At 42.9% G+C, this 12,328-nt stretch overlaps 1 protein-coding gene across 2 annotated transcripts in view; it reads right to left on the reverse strand.

Moving 5' to 3' along the window:
• The window catches only part of STRN3 (striatin 3), a 1,528,247-nt gene that overhangs the window by 776,332 nt on the left and 739,587 nt on the right, over window positions 1-12,328 (reverse strand). For both annotated transcript variants that reach the window (XM_044073816.1, XM_044073815.1), the window contains exon 7: window positions 9,769-9,910. In XM_044073816.1, the coding sequence (XP_043929751.1) occupies window positions 9,769-9,910 (142 nt within the window). The remainder of the gene's footprint in view (window positions 1-9,768; window positions 9,911-12,328) is intronic.

The following is a 12,328-nucleotide window of genomic DNA, read 5'->3' on the forward strand; positions in this document are numbered from 1 at the left end:
TTACTGTTTTTTATTATTTTTATCGTTTGTTTGAAGCAAAGTCTGAAGAATAAACTTTGGAAACTACTACTGTGTGCGTGCCTAAAGCCCTCTTGCCTGCATTCCTGTTTTTGCAGTTACCTGTTTCAGTATTCCAAGTATGTAGAGGGAGTCTATTCTGCAGATGGGGGAGTCTTTGGGACACAAATCTATCCTGCCAACAAGTTCTATTAATGTTACAGACCAGGTTAAGGCCTTGCGTGTGGGTTGCACGAGTGGAGTTTGACTTACGGAAATGGAGCAACTCCGTTAAGGCTGGGTCTAAGATGCCCTTGTATGCCAGACACAGGTCACTTCTGAACAGTCTGTATGAGAATGAGAAGAGGGATAGGGCTTTTAGCTTATCTGTACAGGATAGTTGTTTGAGATAATGGATTTTCCTGGTCAGGAACCTCTGTGGTTTCTCCAGCTGCTGCAACTTCTTACCACCTATAAAATTATCGAGCACCCATCTGCCTGTCTGACACTAAAAGACATTCTATACAACTAGTTCCAGTTGGTCATTGCGATCCAGTGTGACCAAAAACCCCTGTCTGTCTACAAACCTAGCAAATCTCCTGGGCACTGTCTGTACTCGTACAAGGCTGTTAAGGCCTGGAACTTCTTACTTACATCCATCAGATCTATACCCTCTCTCTCATCTTTCAAAACCAAACTGAAAGACTTCCTAGCCAATATCTGGCTCTGTCCTTGCTCAAAATCAGGATAAACTACATCACTAAATGTGAACAAGTACCTTTTCATTCCTTATGCCTCTTAACTCTGCCTTCTTCGCTTACGTCCTTACTGCTATCTAATTCTCTTCCCTGACTTTCTCTCTAAATATACCATAAGCCTGTTTTTCCCTCGTTTCATATTGCAATTCCTATTTGTATTAGTCTAACTTACATTTAATTTCTCTACAAACTGTTTAAAATTTCTCTAAACATTAAAGGATTATTATATACCTTGAATTAAGTCTTAACCAATGCTTTTATAGTATGTCTAATTTGTTATAATTGTTTAAACTGCAGATGTTTTTGTTTTATTTTTGAAGATTGTAAAATTATTGTTCTTAACTGCTTTGCAATAATTTGAGCTTTTCTCCACAGGTCACTGGTGACTACCCAGTCAAACTTCCCCGGTAATCAAATGCCAATAAATAAATAAAAAGGAATTTGTGTGCATGTCTGGAAGCTTGTAAACTGGTCAGGTTTCTTGGGTGTTCAAAGAAGCTGTGGCAAAAGTATCCTGAAAAAGGTCTAAAACAGGAGTAGTAGCAAAAGCTCTGGGGATTCCCATATATAACAAGTCATAGTATGCTTTCTGCATATCAGAGACCCACTTACTTTCCTAGTGGACATGCTGTACCATCTTTAACATGGTGCCTCCAAAGTAAAGTTCCTCTAAAGGGAGTCTGGAGACACTATATCCTCATATTCAGATTCAAATTAAACTGACAAAAGAATCTCAGATTCTGACTTTCCTCTTCAGAAGACTTATGTTTCTCTCTCTTGTGAAAGGAGGAAGAAGATGGGGAGAAAAAACTGAGGCAGTTTAGAGATGTAACTGCATTACAAGTCCCTGGGAGACATCATATCACTTCTTCTGAGGGTCCCTAACAGCAGGAATAGAAGACAAAGAATGTTTTTAATTCTGTTTTCATTTCTTAGCATCTGCTTAAGCATAATGAGGACGATCCAATCTCTGACTTAATCTTGATAAGAGTACCTGGGACTTCTTAGTGGACCAAAATTTGAGGAATGCCCAAAAGCGCCTCAGATATGATAAGCAATGTCTCTCTCTTGGAGGACAGACTGGCCAACTGAATGGTCAAGCTGGTCATGCCAAGATGTGCCTTATTCGCCTCTAACAGAGTCACTACAGCTGGGGGAAAAAAAACAAGAGGTGTGAGCACTCACAAAGTACCACAACAGACACACACAGGTCTTACTGGACAACAGAAGCTTCAGGCTTTGACTTTTTGAACTTCTTTTTCAGCTGCTAAGGGACTTGCAGCAGCAAAGAATCAGAGGCCATTCAACCCTGTGTGAGCTCGTCTCTAGTTTTCAAGATATCTCTGGAGGCAAGATAAGTGACTCCTTAAATGTTTTAGGCACAAAAGATTGTCAAATTGAGCACTTTTTATGGCTATGACTGGGTGTTAAACAGAAAGTACAGTTGTGTACACTTACCATAAATGTAGATGTTTGAGTGCATTCACTGTTGCAGTCATCACACTTGGGTTATCTGCCTGCAGGTAGCCCTCAGTCAGCCCAAATACCAGAGTCTTGGGATTTCTGCGTCGGATGCGGTCTCCTTTTCCATGCCGTCAGGGCTATAAAACATGCACCCGACGCCATTACATCAGTTTTACTTGCCCCAGATGTCAGGAGCCCCCAAAATAGGAAGCAATTAAATGCACCTCCAGTAAAAAGTAAATGCCATTGCCATAAGATATGGCCAAAAAGAGGATAGGCAGAAAGTACAGAAAAAGTCAGGGGGCTGGAGGGAGGGTAACCAGGACTGCAACATTGAATACACTCTAACATCTACATTTATGGTAAGTGTACACAACTATACTATGTTCTTCATGTTTCACTGCTGCACTCATCACACTTGGGTTGATTACCAAAGCTGAGGAAGGGTGGAAGTAGTCAAGAAGTATTAGGGCTGGCTAGCAGGCCTTGTAAGACTGCTGTAGCAAATCCAGCTCTGGATTCAGAAAAGATAGGTAAGTGGTAATGCTTGGCGAAGGTGTGCACAGAACTCCAGGTTGCAGCTTCCAGGATGTCCCTGGTAGGGTCTCCCCTCAGAAATGTTGCAGAGGTTGAGGTAGCCCTAATGGAATGAGTTCTGATCCCCTGTGGGGAAGGTTTTCCATGGTGTTTGTAGCAGAAATGGCTGCAGTGTGCTATCCATTTGGAAATGGTTTGCTTTGAAATGGCCTTGCCCTCTGCCCCTGTAGCAAAGCTAACAAGCAGCTGGTCAGATTTTCTGAAAGGTTTAGTCCTGTCAAGGTAGAACATGAGCTGTCTGTGCATGCCCAAGGACTGCAGGATTCTTTCCCATTTATTCTGAGGATTAGGGAAAAAGGCTGGTAAATGGATGGGTTGGTTTAAAGCCACACTGGATACCACCTTGGGCATAAATGATGGGTTAGTCCTGAGGGAAACCCTGTCAGCATGGAAAATAATGAAGGGTTCCACAGCCATTAGTGCCTGTAACTCAGACACTCTTCTTGCTGAAGTGATGGCTAGAAGTAAGGCTGTTTTCTAAGAGAGGAATTTTAACTCTGCTGCAGCAGAAGGCTCAAAAGGGGGAAGCATGAACTTCTCTAGTACAAAGTTAAGGTCCCAGGCAGGGGTGGGAGGTCTCCTCGGGGGCCTTAAATTGTTAGCTCCTCTCAAGAACTGTTTGATGAGAGGGTGAGAAAAGAGAGGTGGCTCAGTATTGCAATGAGCTAAGATGGCCGAGGCATGGATCTTAATGGATGAGATGGATAGGCCTCTGTGGAGCAGCTCTGCTAGGTAACCTAGGATTTGAGGTAAGGTGGGCACGGCTGTATCCTTTCCTCGAGACCGGCTCCAAGAATAATATCTTTTCCACTTTTCTGAATAGGATTTCCTAGTACTTGGCCTTCTGGCCTCATGGATGATGTCCAGCACCTGTTTGCTGAGGGTTGTTGGTGGTGTATTCAGGGGATAAGCCAGGCTGCAAGGCTCAGGGTTTGCAGCTGTGGATGCAAAATCTGTCCCTCCTGCTGGGACAGCAGGGAGGAGGTCTGATGTAGGTGCCAGGGTGGCACTGCTGTCCGACTGCGTAGGAATGGGTACTAGTGTGGCCAGTCTGAGGCAATAAGGATTGTCCTTGGCCTGTCCTGTTTGATCTCGAGTAGTACTTTTGAGAGGAGGGGCAGAGGGGGAAAGGCATAAATTGAGAGGTTTTCCCATGTAAATGATAGGGTATCCACTTTCCACGTTTGACTGTGGGGATTTCTGGCACACAATTTGTTCAATTGATGGTTTTGGGGGGTGGCAAAGAGGTCCACCTCTGGAGTCCTCCACCTGTGGATTAGAAGTTTGAATGAGTAGGGTTCCAGCTTCCACTCGTGTAGGTCCAGAAGATTTCTGCTTAAGTGTCTGCCAATGAATTTTGTTTGCCTGGCAGGAATTGAGCTTGCAGGTGCACTTGGTTGCACAGGGCTGTGTTCCACAGGGCCATGGCTAACCTGCAGAGAGGGTAGGAATGAGTTCCCCCCTGCTTGTTTGTGTACCACATAACGGTGGTGTTGTCTGTCTTTATCAGGAGTTGTCCTGGAAGGATAAAGTATTTGAAGGCTGTCAGAGCATTCTGTACAGCTAACATTTCTTTCTGATTGATATGCAGGGGAGTTTTTTCTGGGCTCCTTTTGCCTTGAATGCATTTGTCTGCCATGAGAGCCCCCCACGCATAGTCTGATGCGTCTGTTGTCAGGGTTTGGCCGGCGAGGGGTTGAGTGAAAGGAAACACCTTGTTGTGGTTGCTTGCTGCTGCCCACCAAAGGAACTCTGCCCTTAGACAAGGAATGATAGAAATCAGTGTTTCCAGGTCCTGAAAATGTTGACACCATAGACTTTTTAAGTACCACTGAAGTTTCCTCATATGCAGTCTTGCATATGGAATTAGTAGAATGCATGAGGCCATGAACCCTAGGGCTTGCAGTATTTTTCTTGCAGATAGCTGGGTTTTGGTTGCCATTAGTTTGAAGTAGTTTGTCAAATAAGCTTGTTTTTCTGGAGTGAGGAATGCCATCTGGGAAGTTGTGTTCAAGCTTGCTCCCAGGAATACAATCTTTTGGTTGAGCACTAGTTGTGATTTCTTTTCGTTGATGGTGTACCCCAAAGAAATTAGAAATCTATTTACAAATGCCAGCTGCTGAAGTAGCAATTTGTGACTGTCCGCCTGAATCAGGCAATCGTCCAAGTATGGGTAAATTTAATATTTCTCTGCCTGCAGTATGCAATGGCTGGAGCCAGACACTTTGTGAATACCCTGGGCGCAGTAGATAAGCCAACGGGAAGTGCAGAGAACTGACAGTGCATACAGCCTGCCCTGAAACGTAGATATTTCCTGCAAGATTCCCTTATGGGGATGTGCAGATAAGCTTCTTTTAAGTCTAAGGTGACTAGCCAGGCGTCCTTGGCTAGCATAGGAAGAAGCTGTTGCAGAGTCAACATTTTGAATTTTGGGACCACCAGGAAGGTGTTGAGAATTGACAGATCTAGGATAGGGTGCCAAGAGCCCTCTTTTCTGGGCACCAGGAAAAGTCAGGAATAGAAATCCTGTCCCCATTGCTCTATTGGCACAGGTTGAATAGCCCTGATACTGAGAAGAGAAAGTACTTGCTTTTGAGCCTTTGCCCACTGGTTTGGAGGAAAGTCTGGCAACCCACTTGGGGTTGTCTGTGAGTGGAAGCAGAATCTGTATCCTTGGGATACAATGTTTAAGACCCATCGGTCCTGGGTAATGGGCCTCCAGTTTTGTGCATGCAGGACGAGTTTTCCTCCTAAGGGTGCAAGTACTTTGGCTTTGCTGGAAAGGAAGATAGACAAGTCATTGTGAACTTTTTCCATAAGGGGGTGGCTTACCACTCCCTGATTTTGAGGAGGGAGCACTCCATTGCTTAGATCTCTGCATACCCTGAGACTGTAATCTTGGTGGCCTGTTGCCCCTGGGTTTGGAATGAGAATGCCTGGGAGGGACTGGAAAGGACTAGTTTTTTGAAGGCCAATGCCTACTGAATCTAGGTGGCTGCACCTGTACGAAATCTTTAACAGTTTGCATATATTTAGCTTTTTCCTCCATCTTTTTAAGAACTACTACTGCTTTTGTGCCAAACAACCTTTCCTGGTTTAATGGAGCATATAGTAAATTTGCTTTGACATGGTCTGGCAAGATTTGCTCCTTCAGCCAAGCATGCTTTCTCAGTACAGACCCAATGACAGCAGCCCTGCAAGATGCTTCTAAGGCATCAAAACCACACTTCAAAGTATGTTTACTAACTTGGTTTGCAGAAAGCATTAACTGTTGTAAATCTTTATTTTCTGTACAATCTGGAAGCAACATTTTTTTGTTTGATTAGTTCCATAATATGCTGCTGGTACTTCAACATGTGAAACTGGCAATTTAAAGCCCTAATGCCAAGAGTTGCAGAGGTATATACCTTCTTACCCCATCTGTTTAAAGCTCTAAAATCCCTGCCCAAAGGGACAAGGTTTTTGGCTGTAGTAGCCTTAATGCCTTTAGGCCCCTGGGAAATAGTCTCTGGATCTGCAGTGGGATTCTTAAAGAGAACATTTGTGAGAGTCAGGTACTCTGTAGTACCTGTCAGGCTTTCTAGGAGCTGGTGGTAAAGTATCAGGAGTAAGACTGGATTCCAAGAAGACATCATCTACAATGTCCAGTACAGGGGGTATAGCTAGAGGGCTGTGCTGAGGCAAGTCTAAAATTTCTCCAAGTCTCTTTTTGGACTGAGGGTAGTCCTGGCATTCCCAGTGGAAATGCTCTCTTAAAGTATGCAAGGTTTCACCAAAAGAAAAGTCCTCCGGAGGTGAGGCAGAGAGTACGGAATCCTCATAGGTAGCTAAGAGTATGTCCTGGTATTCAGAGGGATCAGAGTCATCGGACACATGGTCTGTAGAATCAGAAGGAAAATCAACTCTGTCTTTTACAGGGAGAAGGCTGGCTTCCCCTAATTAAAGTTATAAGGTCTTCAGCCATTCTAAGCATTTGTTTCGGTGGTAAGGGAGCTTGAGCATGCGCTTTGGTCATCGGTTTTCTAAGCGTAGTGCGAACTCTGGGCCTGAGAAACTCAGTATTTTTTGTGAAAAACAAAGCTGCCGGTTTAATGCGAACATCAGAAGGTCAGAATACACCCTCAGGAGCCGGTGCCTGAACAGCGGCTCCAGACCCATCCAAGGTAGAGAAATCCGCAGGTTACATAGTCTAAGAAGCATCTCACGGCATACCAGACTCCGAATGGGTCTCAGCAGAGGCCTGCGAATCTGCATAAGTAGGTATCGGGGCTGCAAAAGTTGCCTCACTGAGTACCGGCGAACTGGCGACTAGCTTCATCATCAGCAGTTTTGGACCTATGCAGTCTGTCTTTATCCTTACGTTTTTTCGGAAGATCGACAGTATTCAGGCCGACTGAGGACTACCTGCAGGCAGATAACCCAAGTGTGATAACGGCAACAGTGAAACACGTAGAACATCAAACATTTACTCTATTTTATAAGGTATCTGCCTCCCATGGTCACATTTACCAGTCCTAAATGACATGAAAAATATATATATATTTTTTTTAATATCAAAAAATTAAAGAGAGAAAGTTTCTGAAATGGGGATACTTACATGCAATGAAAACTGGTACAGGCCACACTGTTGAGACAAAAGCAAAAGCTAAGTTTTACAGTTCGGGCAGACAGCAAGAAAGCTTTAAGGATTTTCGTGCCCCTACATCCCTTATGTACCTCTTTGAAATCATGAGTTTGAGTCATGTGTTGGGATATACAGCATGACAGAAAAGTGCCCAAGATTAGGTATGCTGGCAAAACATACGGTATCCTTGGCAGAATACTTCTCATAGGTAATGAGTGCTACAACAATGTTCATCTAAACAAACCAAAAAATTATAAAACAGACTGCTGTAAGTCAGTTTCCTCCAGGAGGTTTCAAGAAAACACAAACTTTTTTTTTTTTTTTTTTTTAACACAGCCAGCTAAATAATAAAGACCATCAGGGAAAGAGGAGAAAAACATGCATCCCCTGATGTATTACTCTAAAATGATTCAAATCAAATAAGACAATTAAATACAACTCCTCTCAAGGTTCAGTATAATTAGGGAAGGTGTTGAAAGATGGGCCTGTATTTCAAAATGTTATGAGACACTCAGAAAAAAAGAAACATTACAAGGATTTGAGTAATAAAATATTTTACTTTACCACAGTAGCAGTGCTTAACGTAAAAGGTCATGTCAAACCCAGAGCTGTTGGACATGCTACACTTAAAGAAATCCCAATCCCTCAGAGCCACACGCTCCAGGGATCTAAACCTTGTCATCACAATAAACAAAACATGGTGGAGGGATAGGTTCCTGACCCAGAGTCTCCCCAGACTCTGGAATAGACTGCCCATACATGTCAAGTAGAGCGCCTCCTTGGCCCTCTTCAAAAGGAACCTTGACAATTGGATGGGAGAAAGCAAATTCACCCTGGGGATCAAGTCAGTCGCCCTGCTAGACAGGGGCCCAGGGAAGTAAATAGTGTGGGAAGAAACAGCCAGGGAATTGTTATGGCTAGGCTTGTATAGGCCCTAGGGCCGATAGTCTAGTACCAACCTATGAACCACAGCTCAGGAAATTGGGTTCATTAATTTCTTAAACTTCAAAACAATTGTGCAGCTAAGAGAAATGTACCCCCTCTAAAGACCATACTAAGAGTTCTGACATTAGCTCCACCCTTGAGAACTGCCTCAACACTCCTCGCAACAGACAAGAGAGAAATCATGTTTGTTCCCATGAGCTTTATAGCCCACTGCTTATGAAAAATCCTACTAAACCTGTTTTCAAGTGTGCCAACAAGGATAATAAAAACAAAGATTACTGTGCATGATTACTTCTTTTCTCTTCAAAAGAGCTAAAACTTCAAAAGTCATGGCAGAAAAACTTGTACTTCTGAGCAGTGGGGGAATGATCCTCAATCACATTTAAATCTAGTTTATCAGAAATACATCACTGTCACATACTCCAAACAACAGCTTTTACCTTTACAATACAGACTGCAATGCTTACAACTCACTCTGTGCAGCCCATAGTCTTCTAAATACTGGACCCAGTAAATACCAGAGAAGAGCTCTGTACTCTACGCTCACTACAAGGATCTCTTCATTCAATCATACCAGTGCCCCCGAAGACTGCAGAAGCAAAAGTTTGCTGGGACAAAACCTCAAACATCTCTGGAGCCAACTCTCCATAACCCCACCAATGTACCTTTCTTTCTTTCTTCATTCTAGACTATGGACAGTGGGTCTCATAAAAAACAAGGCATACTTAGCCTTTGCTTTAAGGTTATCTATCTGCTAAAATACAGAAAATCTACTACTGAGGCAACTGGCTAAAACACACTAATATTAATTAGTGATTTCAATACAGCTTACTGAAGTAAATATTGTAATTCTCCTACCTATTTCTGCATAAACTTTCCCAAATATCCCACATCCAACAGGTACTTCTCTACATCAATAGCTACTTAAGGAACAACAACAATTAATCTTAGCATGAAATGCACTGCCTATGTGGCTCCCATCAGTCAAGCCGCAGCTAATTTTTTTGAATGCCTACAAAAAAGTTCTGACAAACAGCTCATGAGTGTAGTGTAATGCTTGTATATTAATAAGTTATCAACTGTCACCTTTATAATGCATATTCACTTGCATTATCTGATCTCACTGTTTAGTGTACAATGCTTTCTCTTGAAGTACCATGTATCCTTTAGTTTGAATGCTTATTATCTGTATTGCTTCCCTCAATACTAAACTGGCAACTTTCATGAGAAGGACTGTTGAACAAGTAGATTATATAAAGTCAACAGAATACTATGAAAGAAACAACAAGACAGTAAGTAAAGAAATATACAACACAACAACATACATAACTGCAGAAATGTAATGCAGAATGTGCTATCTCACCCAGTGTTTACCAGTCTTACCCCATTCAGTCCCATCCCCTGAACTCCTGGCTTCACCTGCACCTTCTCCATCTTCTGCTGTCACCAAAAAATCAAATTCCTTTAAAGCTTCTTCAGTGTCAGGGTCATCCGTTAGATCAGCAGCCAAGCCTTCATTGCCAATCTGGAAGCACAATGTGTCATTACTGTACAGTGAAAGCTAATCATCATCTCAGTCAAGTATCATATAAGCATACCATTAAAACAAAATCACTTCCAATTTACAGAAAAACTATATTTGTGCTCCTCTTAAATTTAACCCCTGAATACTTTTCTGAAGAGTGTTAAAATAGCACTGTTTAAACTTACAGAAACAAAGATTTAAATAAAAAAGTACAGTTTTGTACCTACCATAAATGTAGATGTTCGAGGATCCACATTGCTGCAGTCATAACCTGTGGGTAGTCCACTGTCCTCGGTCGGCCCGAATACCAAAGTGTTAGGCTGGCGTCGGTCATGGTCGCTCAGATCTGACGTCAGTACGCAGTGGTACTAAAGCGCATGACCGACGCCATATCCTCAGTCTTTCTTGCCCCAGATGTCAGAAGGCCTAAAAAGAAAAGGCCATAGCCAAAAATAGAAAATGCCCAACCACCAATATAGGAAAATAATTACCCCAAAAGCAACACAGCAACCCCAAACTACAGAGGGGAAGGAGGGAAAATTGGACTGCAGCAATGTGGATCCTCGAACATCTACATTTATGGTAGGTACAAAACTGTACTATGTTCTTCGTCTCACACTGCTGCAGTCATAACCTGTGGGTAGAATCCCAAAGCAAAGGTAAGGGAGGTTGGCAAAATTAAAAAGCATTAGGAGCTGCTAACATGCCCTGTAAAACTGCAGTGGCAAACCCAGCCCTAGACTTGGAATAAAGAGGGAGATGGTAATGTTTAGTAAAAGTGTGCACTGAACTCCAAGTAGCTGCCTCCAAAATATCCTTAGTAGGTACTCCCCTTAAAAAGGCAGTAGAAGTGGCAGTAGCCCTAGTGGAATGAGGTCTGATCCCAGCCGGAACATCCTTTCCATGATGAGAATAACAAAAAGCAATACAATGGCCAATCCACTTAGAAATACTTTGCTTTGAAACAGCTTTTCCTTGTGAACCCAAAGCAAAAGAAATGAATAACTGTTGAGTCTGCCTGAACCCTTTAGTTCTGCTCAAATAATAGCGTAACTGCCTGTGAATATCCAAAGAATGTAAAATTTTTTCCCCTTTATTTTGGGGATCAGCATAAAAAGTAGGCAAATTAATAGATTGGTTCAAGGCCACATTAGAAACAACTTTAGGCATAAAAGTAGGGTTAGTACGCAGGGATACCCTGTCCTTATGGAATATCAGGAAGGGTTCAACTGCCATTAGAGCCTGCAATTCAGATACCCTCCTAGCAGACGTAATGGCCAACAAAAAAGCAGTCTTCCAAGACAAAAACTTCAACTCAGATGTAGCTGCAGGTTCAAAAGGAGGTAAAGTAAGCTTTTCCAACACAAAATTGAGATCCCAGGAAGGAGTAGGAGCTCTACGTGGGGGTCTTATGTTCTTTGCCCCTCTAAGAAATTGCTTAAACAAAGGGTGAGAAAATAATGGTGGGTCACAATCATAGTGAGCAGAAATGGCTGCAGCATGAACTTTCACGGAGGAGAAAGACAAACCCTTGTCTAATAATTCTGTAAGGTACTGTAGTGTAACAACCAAATTAGGCACTGAAACATCAAAGCTCTTTGCTGTGCTCCAAAGAAAAAATCTCCTCCATTTATCAGCATAAACTTTCCTAGTACTAGGTCGCCTGGCTTCCAATATGACATTCAAAACTTGTTGAGGAAGCTGCGACCCCCCAGGGTCTAAAACAGAATATGCCAGGCTGTCAGATGCAGGGACTGTATCTTGACATTGAGGAAATGATTGCTTGCCTGGGACAAAAGGTGTGGAATTGGTGGCAAAGGCCAAGGAGGCTCCTGTACTAAACTCCTCAGCAGAGGATACCAGTGCTGACGTGGCCAATCTGGAGCTATTAGAATCATGCAAGGCTTGTCCTGTCTGACCTTCAAGAGCACCCTAGGAAGGACAGGCAGAGGAGGAAAAGCATAGACGTGAAGGTTGTTCCAACTGAAAGATAGAGCATCCACTTTCCAAGCTTTTGGGTGAAACATCTTTGTGCAAAATTTTGGCAGTTGGAAATTTAGTGGAGAAGCGAACAGATCTATGTCTGGAGTTCCCCAAGCCACTGTCAACTGTTGAAATACATGAGGATCCAATTTCCACTCGTGGGGATCCACCATCTGTCTGCTCAAAACATCTGCTAAGGAGTTCTGTGCTCCTGGCAGAAACCTCGCTTGAAGAGTGACGTGCAAACTCAGAGCAGTCTCCCACAAAATCATAGCTTGTCTGCAAAGAGGGTACGAATGGGTTCCCCCCTGCTTGTTGATGTACCACATGACTGTTGTGTTGTCTGTTTGAATCAACACCTGTCCCGGTTGAAGTAGATCCTTGAAAGCCATCAGTGCAAACTGGACTGCTAACATCTCCTTCATGTTGATATGC

This window comes from Protopterus annectens, chromosome 6.part0, assembly GCF_019279795.1.
Source record: "Protopterus annectens isolate FY-2018-M chromosome 6.part0, PAN1.0, whole genome shotgun sequence".
In the NCBI taxonomy this organism is placed as follows: Eukaryota; Metazoa; Chordata; order Ceratodontiformes; family Protopteridae; genus Protopterus; species Protopterus annectens.